The sequence below is a fragment of the Danio rerio genome, chromosome 19 (assembly GCF_049306965.1).
Source record: "Danio rerio strain Tuebingen ecotype United States chromosome 19, GRCz12tu, whole genome shotgun sequence".
Taxonomy (NCBI): domain Eukaryota; kingdom Metazoa; phylum Chordata; class Actinopteri; order Cypriniformes; family Danionidae; genus Danio; species Danio rerio.
Genome location: NC_133194.1, coordinates 29,099,270 through 29,116,739, shown reverse-complemented (window position 1 = coordinate 29,116,739; position 17,470 = coordinate 29,099,270). Strand labels below are relative to the sequence as shown.

The window sequence follows — 17,470 nt, the reverse complement described above, 5'->3', positions numbered from 1 at the left end:
GAGAAGGAGACAAATGTAATTTGCTTTCTATTTATTACAAAAACTGCACTGCAAGAAACTTTTGGTTTTAACAAACAGAACCTGTAATTTTATTCAAAATAAAAATGAATAAATAATCAGCTGAAAATTATTATTATTATTTTTTTAAATATTTAGTATTACGAAAAATGCACTGTTACTAGTAGTGTTGCTAATAATATTTAATTTATAAATCTAACATTAAAAATAAATATGGGGTGTACAAATTATAGTCTCATTTTCAATAAATTATTTAGTTATTCATTTATAAAACTCCATGTTTCATTGCTAGATGTATATAAGTTGAAGAATTATTTCTGATGGCTGGTTGTTGCCACCTATATGTTAAATAATGTAATTGTTGCTCACAACTTAAATTTTTGAGCGTCAAGTTAAATGCATATAACAGTTTTTCTATTCTTTACCATAAACATCAGTGGTTAAATCTAAACTATAAACTGTTATCAAAGTACTTCTGTGTTATTTGACTGTTTGTAAACTAAAGACTGAAACTCTTGATTTTTGCGTTTTTCAAACACAGATTTGAATGCAGCGATTCGAAGGATTAATAAACATATGCAAATTATCATCATTTATAATTTATGTTGCGTGGCCATTGAGATCCAGATCTTTTAATGATTAATCATGCAGCTTACACTGAATGCAATAATGCAGGGTAAACAAGTAGTGACAGAAAACACATTTAGAAACCCACCACATTCCGAATAACCTACCACAACTTCTTCCGCAATCATTATATTTTACAGGAAAGCCTAAATGCTTTCACACATGTGATTTGAACAATGCAAGAGGCGATCTCTCTGTAATAGTTACAAATTTAGTAAAGTAAAAAAAAAAAACATTGATAAATCCGTGTGTCACGTGTGTTCCGAACCGATCCAATACACCCCTACTTTTTTCTTTTTTTTTTGTTTAACAAAAAAGAAGCCACCTGGTAGAACATTGGAAACCTGTAACCCCTGATATTTAAAGCAAAAAAACAAAAAAACAATGTAAGTAAATGGCTACCAGTTTCCAACATTCTTTAGAAAATCCAAAAGAGACTCAAGAGGAGGTTAAGTACATGATGACAGAATATTTCTTTTTGGTTTAACTAGCCCTTTAAACTTCTCTTCATTGTCACAACACAAAAGCAGGTGAATAAAGCCTTACTACAATATGAAATAAAAATACATATTCATGACAGGTTTATAAACAAAGACTACTTTTATCTAATGAGTTTAATGGAAATTAATTGCTTTCTGGGGTAAACGTAACATTCTGTGACAAGGTTTCTTTTTAGTCAGTGGTATTGTTTCTTTCACAGGGCTCGAAATTAACCTTTCTGCTTGGTAGCACCGGTGCTCCTAACTTTAAAAATTTAGGCGCATCAGCCAAAATTTAGGCGCACCCACCAATTATGAGCACCGTTACTACAAGTTTTATACAAACATATTTATTGTATTTGAAATCAACACTAATCAAACTAACAAGCAAAAAAAAATATATATATATAAAAAAAAAAAATATATATATATATATATATATATATATATATATATATATATATATATATATATATATATATATAAATGCAAGCGTGAGGAAAATATGTCTCAACGAAATCCCGTTATTGCAAGAAAATAGATTTTTATAACAGAACTGAGTGAGCAAAAGATACAAGGAGCGCTCACCGGCCCTGCACACACTTAAATGAATCTGTTAACGGTATAACTGTGCTGTTCTCACAAGTGCTGTCTGATATTGCACTAATGCTTTTGACACATATTGTAGCTTATTATATGCATACATGTTAATAGCAATACCGGTTTATTTTTATGAGTAGCGTTATTAGTTTACTCAATGCAAGCCCGTTCGCGATGGTGTACGTGGTGTTCAATTTGACATATAGCTGCCCCTTGCATGGCAGACAGCATCTGGCGATTATATGAAGGATTAAACAGAAGCTCTCGTGCTAGATGTGGCAAACAGTTACCTAAACACCATCCCACAGACTTTTTATAGCGGACTTGAAGCCAATGGAAGTCTTCTAACGTTACTCTTGGAAAAGTGTAGATAGTGGATTAACATTTAGCACATGATCACTACTAAGATGTTTCAGTATTTATAACTTTAGATGCCATGGTTTCTAAAACAAAATCTGTCAGTGTTATCTTCATTCTCCTCTTCAGCGCTTTACAATTTTTCGCGGTAGCAGCTCTCTCTCTGTCATCCCAAGCCAGAAGCGATGACTGAGTGATTGACAGCTGATATTAAACAATCATTCGCGTTCAGTGCTAGAGCAGTGGGCCAATAAGAAGAGCGTGAAGGCGGGGCACGCATAACGGACTTGGATTTGTTTACTGCAGCAAGTTGACATGACAACTGTTTTAAACCATTCCCGAGCGCTGCGTTTCGCGTTGCAAGTGCAGAGATGCATTCTGCGTGAATGTCTCCCGAATCCGTGCATGTGGTGATAATTTTACAGTAAAAACTGGTCGCACATAACAATTTTAAGCACTCGCAGAAATGCTCCCAAATAAATTTTAAGGTCGCATAGATAAAATTTCGGGCGCATTTGCGACCAAAATGGTCGCAATTTCGAGCCCTGTTTCATCATACAATCTGATGTTTTATTCTTGCAACTTTTATAACAAAAATGAACATCACAAAGTATGATCTGTAATAACACATTTACTTTTTGATATTTCTGTATTTATTTTTAATTATTTAAGCTTTTCAATACTATTCTGAATGGGGAAATTCCCAAATTTGCATAGTGTATGAACCTTGCATTTGTTTAATTTTTGAGGCAATAATAGTTATAATTTCATTGCCCCTTCCGACGACTGCAAAAATACATGCAGTATAAGCAACACTTTAACTTCAGGCTTTCATACACTGATGGGAACATCCAAGAGTATACAATTACCAGGTAAACATGGACTCAAGACTGCAGGATCTCCTTTGAGTGACTGATCTAGTTCCTCCAGCAGAGAAACAGCACCCTGTAGGTTGCAGGCATTGAAGATGCTGGTGAAGAAGCCATGCTCTGCACGTCCGCAGTTGTGTTCTCCACGCTGACCAAACATCTGCAGCTCCAACTAGGAGAGGATGATGAAAAACAGAGAACATTTTAAATCATATTAACCTATATCTACATACATTCTAGCTTGTCTTTTGTAGATAGGGTGCATGTCTCACCAAAAACTGTCTGCTTGTTGAAGCCTCGGTTTCCAGACCCTTGACTGTACTGCTCAACATGTTCACCTGCGTGAGGAGCTGCACATGCTGAAGGATATACAGAACAGCCATTGAAAAAAAACATCAATTATATGTTTTACAATAATGTCTTCTAAGGTCCGGTTTTTATCTGGCAATCACACATATTTTCAGGCGATTTGGATTACTGTTTCCAGCAGGTATTACACATTCAAATCTTGTGACCACTTGATGGGAATGGGAATATGTTAAGACTATTTCTCCAGAGTCTATATTATTTCTGCAGGGCACTCAGTGTAAGGCACAAACACTTTTGAATGAACTCGTGTTACACAGCCTACAAAAGAGAGGAAAAGCAAATTAATGAAAATAATGATTTCAATTACAATTTTGATCACTGATGCTTTATCTGTCACCTTTTGGTCAGGTCGTTTTGACCTAAAAATAATATGTAAACTAAAAAAATATTGTGAAAAAGGCACAGTTTTTTTTCTTTTTTTTTTTTAAACATAAACATTGTTAGAAAACCAGATAACGGCAAAAAATCTAAATAATATTTTATGTAAATTTTTAACTACTGTTGTATACAGTGACGTGTTTTTTATTATTAATTAATAAAATAAATAAATATATATGTCAAGTATGAAATTATTTGTATCCCTGGCAATTTATTCAACGTTTATATTACATTTTTTTTTGTCAGACAAATGTCAGACATTGCTGTACTAAATGTCTAAAAGCACAAAGGCTAACTTAACTTACAAATTCAAGTTTTGAAACTTGCATGTTTATAAATTTATTAGTTTTTTTTTGTTCTCTATGGAATCTCTAACTCTATAGGCCTTTCTACTGACAGAATGCAAGTATAAAAGCAAGTTTTTGTGAGTTTTTTTCCCACAAGCAGTTTTTTTTCTATCAGACACTCAACCGAGCCGTTTAATTAATTTTTTATTGTATGTCTACAGTAAAAAACAAAAATTCAACCTAAATTAGCTTATTTTCAAAAAATGAATTTGTTAATTGCACTTTAAATTGAAAGACCTTAATAAAAGACATTTACTCTGTATAACATTTGGTTCTATTACACAGCTTCCTGTGTTAGCAAATGCTCACTGTATGATATTTATTTATTTTTTATTTTATTGTTTTAGTTCATGCTCTTTGGTCTTGTACAAAAATTCAGGATTTCTGGAAAAGAGTTCATGAACACATTTGCTTGGTTTTAGACTTCCATATTTCACTATGTCCTGGACTGTTTATACTAAGTGGTTGGACAGACAACAAAATAAAAGATAAAAAGATCAAATCCTGGGTCCAAACCAGTTTACTGATTGGCAGACAGATAATTCTTAAAAGCTGGAAATCAGAAGATACCCCTTCCCTTTAAGAATGGGCAGCAGAACTTACGTTAGCGGCCACATTTAAAAAAAAAAATGTTTTATAAGCAAATGGACAAGCTAAACCTATAGTATAAAAATGGTCCAAGTACTTAACCTGTTAGGAAATGGAACAGTAATAAATGTGTGAGAATTATACTGATTGTGACAGTGTAAATGTGATATGTTATTAACTGAACTTACCTATGCATTTTTTATTGTATTTTAATTTTACTTTTCTCTTCATTATATGAAGATGGAGTATTTAATGATAGCAAAGCCGGGACCTTAAAGTCTTAGTTAGGGATTAGTTTGGGTTGAGATTTTAATAAGGTAAAATGCTTATTCTTTACAGAGTTGTATTCTGTATTCTACTCTGAATTAATAAAATTGTTAATCACTAAATTGCCTAAATGAAAGCTCGACTCTTTCCAGACCTGCTGGATCTGCTGCTGTAGCTGTAGTCTCTGAGCTGCATTCAGGGTCATGGATGTTATGGGGCTGGAGGACCGCTGAGGGCAGGCTGGAGGTACAGACACTCCTTTACTCTCCAGCAGAGCTTTCCGTTTCCTCACAGCTGCCAGCTGCTCACGCACGGTCCGATAACGCTGCTTCAACACATCAGCTAATGGGTCCTCATATCTAAACACAGAAAACATCTCACCTGTAAATTCACTCCAATAACATAAGTTGATCATGCAGAAAATAATGTTAGGATGAACATACTGAATGTTCTCCAGAATGCCAGGCGGCTCCTGCAGGGGACTTTCCTCTTCCTCTTTTTCCTCCTCTTCTTCATGTCCTTCGTCGTCTTGACCTCCTAATTCATCCTGAAACTATAGGTGATGGAGATCAGGTTCAGCATTGAGAAAGAAACATACATGTGTAATGTAAGTAGGCCCTTTCGACTAGGTTTGTCACTTTTTGAAATGAATTAATCATAAGACTGTGTCAATTTGATCTAAATCACAATTATTTAAGATAACCATAATAACGGAGCAGTAATTGTGTTACATTTAAAACAAATAAGAATTATGTGCATAAGGATAAAAAAGGCCTCTTTTTACTGTTAACATTCATGTCATGTCATGTCAAAGATTCCTAGTGCTCGATATTGTGGAGAGATTTTCTGTGAAGACTGAACGAAGAGAAAATGGCTATAGAGAAAGGGAATGTGTAGTTACAGTGAAAAGCATTCTGGGTATTTAAGACAAGGGAACCTGGATCTTACTGATTTCTATTGATGTATTGAATCAAATATACACTAGTCAGTCAGTAATAACAGAGTATATACAGGAGTCAGAGACTGAAATTCAATGCCTTTTAAGACCTTTTTTAAGACTTTGCATACATTTTAACAACTCATCACCACTTTAGGTTTCAACCAGTAACATTGTCAACATTTTAACTTGCAGTATTCATTGTTAAATACTGATTGCAAAAAATGAATCCTAATCTAAAACTCTATTAAACTACACAGCATCCCAATATTCAAAGATTAAATTCAGGTTAATTTTAGCACACCGATTCAGAATTGAATACCTTGTAAAATAGCATTTAAGACCTTTTAATACTTTTTAAGGGCCTTACATTTCTCTAAATTGATTTATTAATTTTTGTAATAACTTTTAAGACTCTGCAGACACCCTGAATAAACTGTAAGTGCTCATACTGCAAATAAAGAAGAAAGTTATATACTGTATGGAAAAGTTTTCCTGTGGCAGCTTGTTGATACCCTGTTACTTGCAGATAAGCTTTTTAATAATTTGATTTAATTTGGCTTAGGATTCGATCTCTCTGTGTATGTGCTAGGCTTCTCTAGTTTCAATTCACTGTTGGAGACATTATTCTTTATATAATTTCAACTTCGCAGACACATATAAATCCATCTTATTCTGAGTGTTTGTAAAATGTACTTCAAAAGATATTACTATAAAACAATCTTCTTTATTTTTCCCTTTTTATTATTTTTTAATTAGTTTTTTTCTGTATAGTAATTGTTTAAGGTTCCCTGTTTGGGCTTTTAATAACTTTTCTTCATTGTCGTAGACCTCTTTTAGCATAGTTTTGAATACCTATTTCTATTTGTGTATTACAATTCTTTTATTAATTTATTTTTAACTGGCTTAATTTGAAAATTTCTTAACCTTAAATAAAGATTTGATAATTGTCTTTTTGGTTTGGAAATTTGTTTTATGTATTTGTATGTGTATGTGTATACGTATATTATTATTTTTTGTTATTATTTTTATTTGTTTTAGTATGTCTTTGTTATTTATTCTTTAGTTTTTTCCTTTTTATTGTCACTATTGTTGTTGTTGGCATTATTATTAATATTATTATTCAACAACCTGTATATTGGGTATTACTTGGGCCAAACGGAATCTGCGGACGTTTTTTTGCTATTTCTGCAGAGAATTTTGGTAAAAATCTGCGGATTTCTGCTGAATTATTTTGGTAGCATCATAACTAAAACCTTAATATATGTAATAAAAAATAATGTCGTTTTAACTTTTATTTAATGTTTAAAATGCAAATCCAAGTAGATTCACTTTATTTAGTAAACAAAGCAAGTCTCTCATCCACTAAAAGACAGAGAAAATATTACTGTACAAACTGCATTGTACATAAATCAGATGATCATTTTCACATTAGTCAATAATAATAATACATTTATTTATCACATAATAATAGTACTGTAATTCATTTAAAAATTGAATAAATATAGATTTAAACACATTTGCTCAAGTAAATAAACAGAATTAATGATGGGCTAAAAATCTGTGGAATTCTGCAGAAAATCTGCAAAATTCTGCACGCGCAGATTCCGTGTGGGCCTAGTTATTACATGTATAACTATGCACACTGCTATATGCTGATCATCTACGGCATGCTTTTCTGTGTCCGAATAATACAAAATAAAAGAAAAATTTGATGGAAAAAAACGATATTTTTTCTTTGGTAATTTGCATTAGTGTATATCATACACTCCTTTGTGCGTCTACAAACATGACTAAACACAACTCGCCATGACATAGATTTCCATTCTCTATTATCAAGTACAAGAACAGTCAAAGGTCTTTCTTTAAACATATTATATTATATTATATTATATTATATATAAAAACAAAGAAAAAAAAACAAGTAAATCAAAGCATTTACTACTTTTTAATTCATCTAAATTGTCCCATCTTGTGACATTCTGCTTTAAAATGCATTTTTTTAAGCCTGGATCCCTCAAATTAAGTCGATTTATTTCATATTTCAGAAATCATTATTAACTAGATTGTTTTAACAACTCTATGAATAAAATTATAAATAAATAATAATAAAAAAAATCTTACCGCATCAAAGAGTTCCTCCATCAAGTCATTGACTTCCTTTTCTGAATAACAAAGAAAAGAAGGAGATTAATATCAAAACTATCAAGATGACCGGCCTTTTTAATTCTCTTTAATGAACTCACTGGTGATGCGCACTGCCTTGTCATTCCTGTAGTCCTCCACATCAGGCTCATCAATGTCAGCCAGAAAATTGTACTCGGGGTCGTCTTCATCATCACCCTCCTCTGACAAGCGAATAAGATCGTTTTTGAGCACATTTGAGCACATGTACGTTCAGTATTTTGGTCTGTCCATACCTACCATCATTGTCCATATCTGAGATCATAAGGCCCTGCAGCCACTGTGTCCATTCTCTGTCCTCAGGGGCGGAGCCAAACTCATACATGTCAGGAGTGATGTCAGGAGCCCGTAGCTCCGCCTCCAGGCGACCCAGAGGGACGTCTCTCAGTGGACGCTTTGATCGCGTGCGGAAGGAAATCAAACTCTCTTCTCCACTTGCACCACCGAGACTCTAATGCCAAAAAGAGATTTACAAACTGAGTAATAGTTTATCACATCTACTACATGATATATTAAGGACTGACAATAAAGATACTTCGTTTGTTTATGTTACATAGAATGGTACCAGTAATTTTGAGACAATAAGATTAGGTTTAAAAACAATGATACATTTTTAGCAAGAATGTTGAGACAGTATAGCTTGGATGACGTTTTAAATAAATGATTCTTTTATTCAAGTTATTCTGAAGCAGAATCCTACAAATATGTTGAAAATAATTTATATAGCAGTAATGAAGTTAAAAAGATGCCGAATGAAGAGTTAAGTGTGGTATAAATAAATCATAAATACAAGTAATTTGATTTAATAATTTATCATTCTTGATCAATAGGTGGTGACATACAGTTGAAGTCAGAATTATTAGCCCCTCTTTGATTTTTTTTCTCTTTTTTTAAATATTTCCCAAATGATGTTTAACAGAGCAAGGAAATTTACAAAGCATGTCTGATAATATTTTTTATTCTGTGGAAGTCTTATTTGTTTTATTTAGACTAAAATAAATGCAGTTTTTTAATGTTTTAAACACCATTTTAAGGATAAATTTATTATCCCCTTTAGGCTAATTTTGTATCGTAAGTCTACAGAACAACCCATTGTTATACAATAACTTGTCTAATTACCCTAACCTGCCTAGTCAACCTAATTAACCTTGTTCAGCCTTTAAATGTCACTTTAAGCTGTATATAAGTGTCTTGAAAAATATCTAGTAAAATAATATTTACTGTCATCATGGCAAAGATAAAACAAATCAGTTATGAGTTGAGTTATTAAGAGATGAGTTATTAAAACTATTATGTTTAGAAATGTGATGAAAAAAATAATGTCTCCGCTAAACAGAAAACAGGGGAAAAAATAAAGAGGGGGCTAATAATTCTGACTTCAACTGTATAGACTATATGCAAAGAAATGACATGGTTTGGTGTAAATATATTTAAACTTAAGATGCAGAGATACAACCCCAAGTGTAGTTTGTTTTGCTGGCATGGACAAAACATTATCTGGATCTAATTTGATTAAAATAACAACAAAAGTCTATGATATATTTAAAAAAAAAATCAAAACGGGAGAGAAAGCTTGGCCAATTATAGCATACCTAGTATCAATGTGCTTTGCAAAACTCCTGCAATCTATCAAGACTTAACTTAGAAGTAAGGACAATAATAAAAAAGGGACCTTTAAAATTAGGAATAATATTTTAAAACACAACAACCTCAAAATCTTGAGTTTAGTAATAATACATCAATGCTAACACAGTATATTGCTCTAAATTTAATTAAACTACTTTAATTCCATGGCTTCATGTCAAGATTGTGTGAGGGTTGCAGGTTCAAATCACAATAACCAGCTCTCTCACCATCCTTGAAATGAGTCTGCCTCAACCCAACTTCCACCCTAAATGGTGTGTTGATGCTCATTTCCCAAAAGGGCTGAGTTATGAGAGAAAATAGAAGTCAACAGTTTCTTGTCTCTGCGTTGTTTTAGGTGACTACATCTCAACCCAAATGTTGACAATTGTAGAATGGGGATGGGTGAGTTGGACAGAGAACCAATTCATTAATGGTGTTGAAACTGCATTAACATAGGGAGATGGAGAGAACAGCTGGGTCAGCAGCCAAGGAGCTACTTCATTTACATTTAAAGGCAAGTTTAAGGCAACATCTAAAACAGTATAAAAGGTTTAAGCATGCTCGGGGTTCATTCTTACTCCGGTGAACCAAAGGTACTACCGTGTGAAAAAACTGCTGAATAAATATTATCATTGAGATTTCCACGTCGTCCTCATTTTTTCTTACACTTAATACTACAGCAGAGGTGAGTTCCTTGAACAAGGTACCGCCAACGGCTTCCCACTGCTCTAAATGTATGTTCTCTGCTGTGTGAGTGCACAATAGAAAAGATGCAGGGTACGGGGTTTTACATACTTGACCACATCCCGACTATCACTTTTTTGATCGATTTTTAAGATCAATGTTCAGGAAAATGATAAAATTCAAGATTGCGGAATAGCAAGAAAAACAAAATTACAATACAATACAAAAAGAACAATGGTTTGATAATGTGTTTGTAATGATATCTGTGTGACTTAATGTGCAAAGAATTATGGGTTCTATTGATCATTCTTTAGTTTAGCTATCATATTAATGAACTTTAATGAGCTGTACCTGATATGAGTCCATGCAGTCAGTTCCAAAGGCCAGCTCTTCATCCACAGCATGGAGTTTCTCTAAGAAACTGCACTCTGGTGGAGCCCTGGAGGTGTCCGGTGGCGGCGGGGGCCCCATTGGTGTGGCAGCCACTGTCAGGTGTCTGGATCGGCAAAGGTTCTGTAAATATTGATAAAATATGGCTTTTACTACAGTACTGCTTCAGCAGCTTTTTGTTAGATGGTTACTTTTTTATGCCAGTCAACGTTTTAGAAAATACACAGAAAAACATTTTATAATTTCTTGATGGTAATAAGTAGTTCTAACATTTCTTTAGTAATGACGAGAGAGAAAAAAACAGGAAAAAAATGAATAAAGAGAAAAATAGTGCAGTTTGATCACGTGTGCTTTTCTTGTTTGATTGTTTTTATTATACATAATTATTATATTTATATGATTATATTTTATAATGACTGGAAATCTGGCTCAGCAAATCATAATCAATAAATGGAACAGCCAATTTTATAAAAGAAATTTAGAAAATATATATTTTTACAGTGATAATATGTTTTTTATTTCTTCTCATCTCATTAATAATAAGCAATGCATTTGTTTCACTGATTAAAACAACATAAACATTTAAGCTTTAAATCAACATATTAACATTAATTGTGAAAAGACACGGCATTAAAACTAGAGTAACAGTAGCTGAAAATTCTGATTTGCCATCACTGCAATACACTGAAATATATTAAAACAGAAAACAGTTGTTTTTGAATGTGTCGCATTATTTTACAATATAACAGACTTTAATTACACAGATATTTTTCATAAATATTTCAGACACAAAACCTATGAATGATAATGGACATCAACAGTACTTTCTAGCAATAGCATTTCCATCTGCAAAGGTCTTACCAGTCTGGATCTACTGGCTCCATCCTCAGATTCAGAGTGTGATCTTTGTACTCGACTCACCCGTGGAGAAGATGAGGAGTTTTCCAAGTCACTTTCCAGAAGAGTCTATAAAGCACACACACATAACAAACTCTATAAATCCAGAGAGCAGAAAGTATCAAATAAAAGAAAAGTTATTCTCTCCAACCTCCTCAGCTGTCTCATCCTCCTCCTCTTCATCAGGCCGATACTCTTCATCAGAAGAGTCCTCCTCTTCTAATGGAATATCCACAAACTGGGGCCCCTTCTGTAAGTGCACACACCATTATTTATTTACCTTTAATTCACAGCCTGCTCCCAGTCTCATGCATGTTTTCTTGCAAATGTACTCTGCTGATCACCTTTGCTTCTGTTGGCTTCTTAATTGGTGAAATATTCCAAGTGGGAATGACCTATAAAAGCAAACAAAAATACTCCATTGCGTTTATTAATTGCTAAAGCATTTTACAGGGAGACAACCCTCTTAATGCAATCAAACGGTATTATTTCAACATACTAAATCCATTTGGACCTGAAGATTTAAAAATATGCATACAAGTAAATAACAGCCATAACCTAAACATTTACATTATTAAAAAGTTTTCTACGTTATACGTAATGTAAGGCAGGTTTATTTATATAGCACATTTCATATACAGTAGTAATTCAAATTGCTTTACATAAACAAAAATTAAAAAGATATGAAATATATCTATAAAAAATAATAACAATAAAGAATAAAAATTATTTAAAATAGACTAAATTATAGTTTTAAAACAAGTTTTAAAAGAATGAAAAAAAAGAAAGACACAAACAGCTTTATTTTAACGATCTAGGCACAAAGTCTAAAGCGCATGGTGCAAAACTATTAAGGGCATGTCCGAATCCACTTCTTTTTCTATTTTAGAGATGGAAAATTCTGATTTGCGTGAAAGCACATGGTCTAACAGGGTTGTGCTTATTCTCTTAATAAGTTAAGTGTGTTTGAGCATAACATCTCATCTCCCATTCCCTTTAAGAGTCAGTTGCATCGCGCCATGATGTATTTGCTTTTTACATGGCGGATTTCATAAGTGGAAAAACTAAACGCTTCACTACTGAGAAAACAGTTAAACAGACCATCTGAAGCGCGAGGAGAAAGAATGAGCCTTCTCCATTTGGCCTCTTTACTTCCTCTTTACTTTACTCCTTTACTTTTGTAGATAAGGAAATGTTGTTGTACGCACTACATTGAAGACATCTACTAATCTACATATTAAATTTTGTTTGTTAAGTGCAAAGAATTGTTTCAAAATTCAGTTCTAATTTCCAGCAAACAAATAAATGAACAATAATAACAAAGTGTGGTCAAAAAAAATATCCAAACACACTTTCTATTTTTGTGCCCCTATTTGGTCCTAAACCTAACAGTCGGACAAATCTAACGCTAAACTTGTTTTTATTAAAACAAATATAAATATGCATATAATAAATAATAATAACAACATTATACAAAAGCAAACGGTCATGAATAAACTAAAAAAAGTGCCATCCAAGATACAGAAAGCATGAAGGCAGTGGTTTTTATATTTATGTAGAAAATAATATTTTTTGTAACAATTTAATCCTTTGATTTTTTGTGTGTGTATTAAGCAATGTGTAAGTGTTTGGATGCATAGACGCACAACTAATGCGTTCTGTACTGGAATTTAGACCTGCATTCAGTTGGTCAACAGCGAGGTCAAATTCAGTTCCAACATTGCGCCAACAATTAACACACCTTCTTTCTAGACTGGCACACCCATGAGTCCACAAAATGGCACAAATGGATTTGCTGGAAGTAAATAAATGGAGAAGTATACATATATGTTCAGTTCAGGATTTGCTATTTAAAAATGGCACAAAATGCAAAATGTGAAAATTAGGATTGCTCTTGTCTGAAAAAACCAACAAATTGCAAAAAAACACTGCATTTAGTATTTTTTAAATTAATTTATAATTGAGAAAACGGAAGTTTCAACTTGCACAGGTAACACACCAGTACTAAGATGCTATAGTTTTGTAATATATATATTTTATTTTTGTATCATATGTTTGTATATACATATATATATATATATATATATATATATATATATATATATATATATATGTATATATATATATGTATATATATGTATATATACATATATATACAGTTTTGTGTATATATATGTTTTGTAATATATATATTTTATTTTTGTATCATATGTTTGTATATACATATATATATATATATATATATATATATATATATATATATATATATATATATATATATATATATATATGGTCAATTCCATGAAAATGTCAACCTTATCATGAAAAAATAAACTTTTGACCAAAATAACAAAACCTATTTAAATTTGCTCATTAAGGTCTATATTTTATTGTAATGATGTGCTCTTGTTGAATTTTTAAGGAAATTGGTTTGTTTATCCATGAAATATGAGGATTGTGCCAATGGTAAATTTCATTATAATCCAACCACATTTCGTGCTTTAGAAAAAGGGATTAAAGACGCACCTTTTCCATGCTTTATGTTAACAGTAATCATTCTGCAGAAGGATTGGAGTCTGTAGTATAAATAATTACCCTTACTTTTTCATAACATTACTGCCCTTTTGATTTATGAGCTACATATTTAAGACATCAGGCAGCTTCGGTCACATGTCACGTCCGTAACGATTTAATAAAAAAGTTTATATTGTGGAATAAATATTATAACAAATAAAATGAAACTTTGTATACAAAGCCAAAATATGTCCATACTAATTATGATCGCCAACTCATCTCAGGTCTTTGCTTTAAACAACTACAATTTTGCGTTACGGACGTGACCATTTTTGAACTCCTTATTAATATAAGCCAATGACTAGCGCATATTTGTTCATTATGATGCTGCATTACAATTACTGACTTACATTACATAACATCCATATGTTATATCAAGAACTGAACATTTCAGTTAGCTATAAACCATTTTAGTAACATTTAAAAAATAAATGTTTAATAAAGAGAACAACATTTTACATGCCATAATCTTGGCGCATAATCTTGGTGTTTTGGCGATGCAGCACCTTGTGTTGAAGCACTTCTTGTTTCTTTTGTAGATAGGGTAACTGACCGTCAAATAATAGATCAAATAGTTAAGATACAATTTATGCCAAACTAGGAATGCTGATTTCGATTCATGTTGCCAACCAACAACCGCTCGTTAAGCGATATTAACCGTTAACAGATTAATATCAAAATATTATTTAATAAAAAAAAATTGACGTGCCTATTTTGTCTGACACATTAAATATTGCATTTTAAAATACTGATTTAGGTTATTTTAACATGCAAACAGCATACAGAAGGAGCATCTTCACGCACCTGCAGTGTTTTTTTAGCAGCACAGAATAACTGAATAAACTAACAAAAATAATAAAATAAATCCTGCTCTAAACCTTTTTACTTAAATGACAAATTAAGATTACAAAACGAAAACATTGACTGAATGCTTTTTAAGAATCGGCATAGACTGTTTGTCCAATCGTGTTTTTTTTTCTTCCGTCAATAAAAAAATATTAGGCTAGATCAAATAGATTGCTTTACGGAAAAAATGCATTCAATTAATGCTCCGCTGTTATAATATTACAAAACCTGTCAACATTTTTAATAGAGGTCATTAGTTTAAAGATTATGTCTTAATTATGATTTATTAGCCTATTTCCTCTGTCTTACTTGCGGTTCATGTGCGCGGGCGCGCTGAGTATAGTGAAACATAATGACAATGAACCATAAGGCTTTGAACCTATACTTTTTGTTAAATATAGGCTAAGGATATAACAATTTTGTTATTTACATGTGATACTGTTTTAATTTGCATACATGTTTTATAAGCTGTAAAATGAAAGTTATCCTAAAATATTTGGCTTTGTTTGATTTGTAGATTAGGCTATGTAGGCTATTTAAAAATGTATATAAGAACTAATAATAACTGTTATTTTCCAATGGAAAAAAATTGGTTTGTTGGTTAGTCTGCACTAAATCATCAATATACCTAGTTGAGTTTATGACGCGGCTCCAGGCTGCACAGACGACCAGCATCAGCGCTGGTTCGTCAACTCCTGTGTCAACTCCTGTGTCAAACTGTGGCCAGAATATCCTACTTTCATTTAGCTTCTTTGGCAAAATACATCTGTAAGCACGTGTTTGCACGTGTTACTGTTCTGCGAGTTAACAAATATGTGTTGCTCATAGAGGCCGATCACAACGAACGCGCTTTTTCATTCCAGAGACGTGAGGCGCTCCGCAATGCATTTTAAATTGACAAGAAAAAAAGGAGCACGGTGCTCTTTGGTATGTCACTTTTGGTAACAACTGAATCAGCTGGTCTATTGTGCGCTAATGTTGCTGTCAATGTTGTCATAATTTAATTTTTAAAATAATATTATGAAATTCAAGATTTGTAAAGTCATACAACTTTGGATGACTTAAAAGAGCGACCACAAGTCTCTACTACGTTATTAAAAAGTTCGCCGTATCTTGACAACACACTTTGTCACCTCAAAGGAAACCCCGCCTCATCTTTCATTTGATTGAAGAATGAAAGACGCCACTGAGGTAACATGCTTTTCCTCTGGAGCTCACAAAGCGGGCAATGGCAAAACGCGAGGCGCGCATGCAGGGCGCAAAATCAATAACCTCCATGCATTTGGTCTTTTCCCATTGCTCAAAATGCGCACGCCGTGGGTCAGGCTGCAGGCACTTGCACAGGCCACAGCGGAGTTTTCATTTCATGCAAAGCATAAATATGTTTTTTTATTTTATTAATTAATAACTATTTATAAAGATAAATTATCATAGCGACACAATTAATTTTCCAAGCCCTTTATCCAAAATCTAAGCACTTTCAAAGCTGGAAAATAGGCTATAGCCTACATTAAAATGAAAACATTTTCAAAGATTTCAAGCACCCGGCAAATGTGCTTGAGTGCTTATTAAAATTATTTTACAGGCGGCAAAATAAGAATAAAATCTTGATATTGATCTAAGCTTTAACTATATTATAGGAGCATTTAATTTGTTAGTAAATCGATAGCACCTGCAGCTGTAAGGTCATTCAATATTTTACACAATCGGTTATAAACTATAGCCTAAAAATATAAACATTATAGTCATCCATCGTACATGCCTGCAATTAATGGCTATTTTTCACAAAACCTTTCATAATAAAGTTTTCTCTCTCATCCTGTTCCTCTGTTTAAATTTTTTCAACCTGTCCTGAAGTGACTGCCGACGAGAAAAAGAAAGCAAGCGCGAGTGGACAAATTAAGCTATTTATTCAATCGACTAACACATTAACTAGAATAAACTAAAATAAACTTTGTCAAATATAATATTGCCATAACTGTGACACAACTAGATTTTGAATATTCTCCACGTAGACGCGGTCTTGCGCACTAACAGTCGGGCAATGGTTCAATTCAAGTTTGTCTGGAAAGGAGCCCGATAAACATAGGCCTATTATAGCTGATTATGTTTATTATCAATTCTATATTATTCAGAGGATAAAAGCACCATGTTAGCATGCACCACTGTTTACGAATTGAGTTTTGAACATTCGAACGTGCGTTAACCTTTAACAACACACATGCCATAATACTAATTAAATATAACAAGGTGATATCTATTAAAGTTTGATTAATTGTGCAACCTTACCATTCAGATGTCTCAGAGGTTAAAGTTTATTGGTTTACACACCCAACAGATATCCACAAATAGGTCTTTTGTCAAGTTTTGAAAGCATTTATCTGATTTTCATAATGTGTCAACTGTCAATTTCAGAGCAGTCACGTCCGTAAC

The 17,470-nt window shown here is 32.7% G+C and overlaps 1 protein-coding gene across 3 annotated transcripts in view; it reads right to left on the bottom strand.

Annotated features, from left to right (window-relative positions):
- The window catches only part of gon4la (gon-4 like a), a 38,998-nt gene that overhangs the window by 17,405 nt on the left and 4,123 nt on the right, over window positions 1–17,470 (bottom strand). For 2 of the 3 annotated variants that reach the window (XM_068215284.1, XM_073931772.1), the window contains exons 7-18: window positions 13,359–13,412; window positions 11,962–12,012; window positions 11,769–11,867; window positions 11,582–11,686; window positions 10,682–10,843; window positions 8,261–8,471; window positions 8,083–8,184; window positions 7,961–8,001; window positions 5,343–5,452; window positions 5,054–5,258; window positions 3,223–3,309; window positions 2,951–3,122 (exon numbers count right to left, since the gene is read on the bottom strand). In XM_068215284.1, the coding sequence (XP_068071385.1) occupies window positions 2,951–3,122; window positions 3,223–3,309; window positions 5,054–5,258; window positions 5,343–5,452; window positions 7,961–8,001; window positions 8,083–8,184; window positions 8,261–8,471; window positions 10,682–10,843; window positions 11,582–11,686; window positions 11,769–11,867; window positions 11,962–12,012; window positions 13,359–13,412 (1,399 nt within the window). The remainder of the gene's footprint in view (window positions 1–2,950; window positions 3,123–3,222; window positions 3,310–5,053; window positions 5,259–5,342; window positions 5,453–7,960; window positions 8,002–8,082; window positions 8,185–8,260; window positions 8,472–10,681; window positions 10,844–11,581; window positions 11,687–11,768; window positions 11,868–11,961; window positions 12,013–13,358; window positions 13,413–17,470) is intronic. The other variant, XM_003200603.6, reaches the window with a different exon arrangement.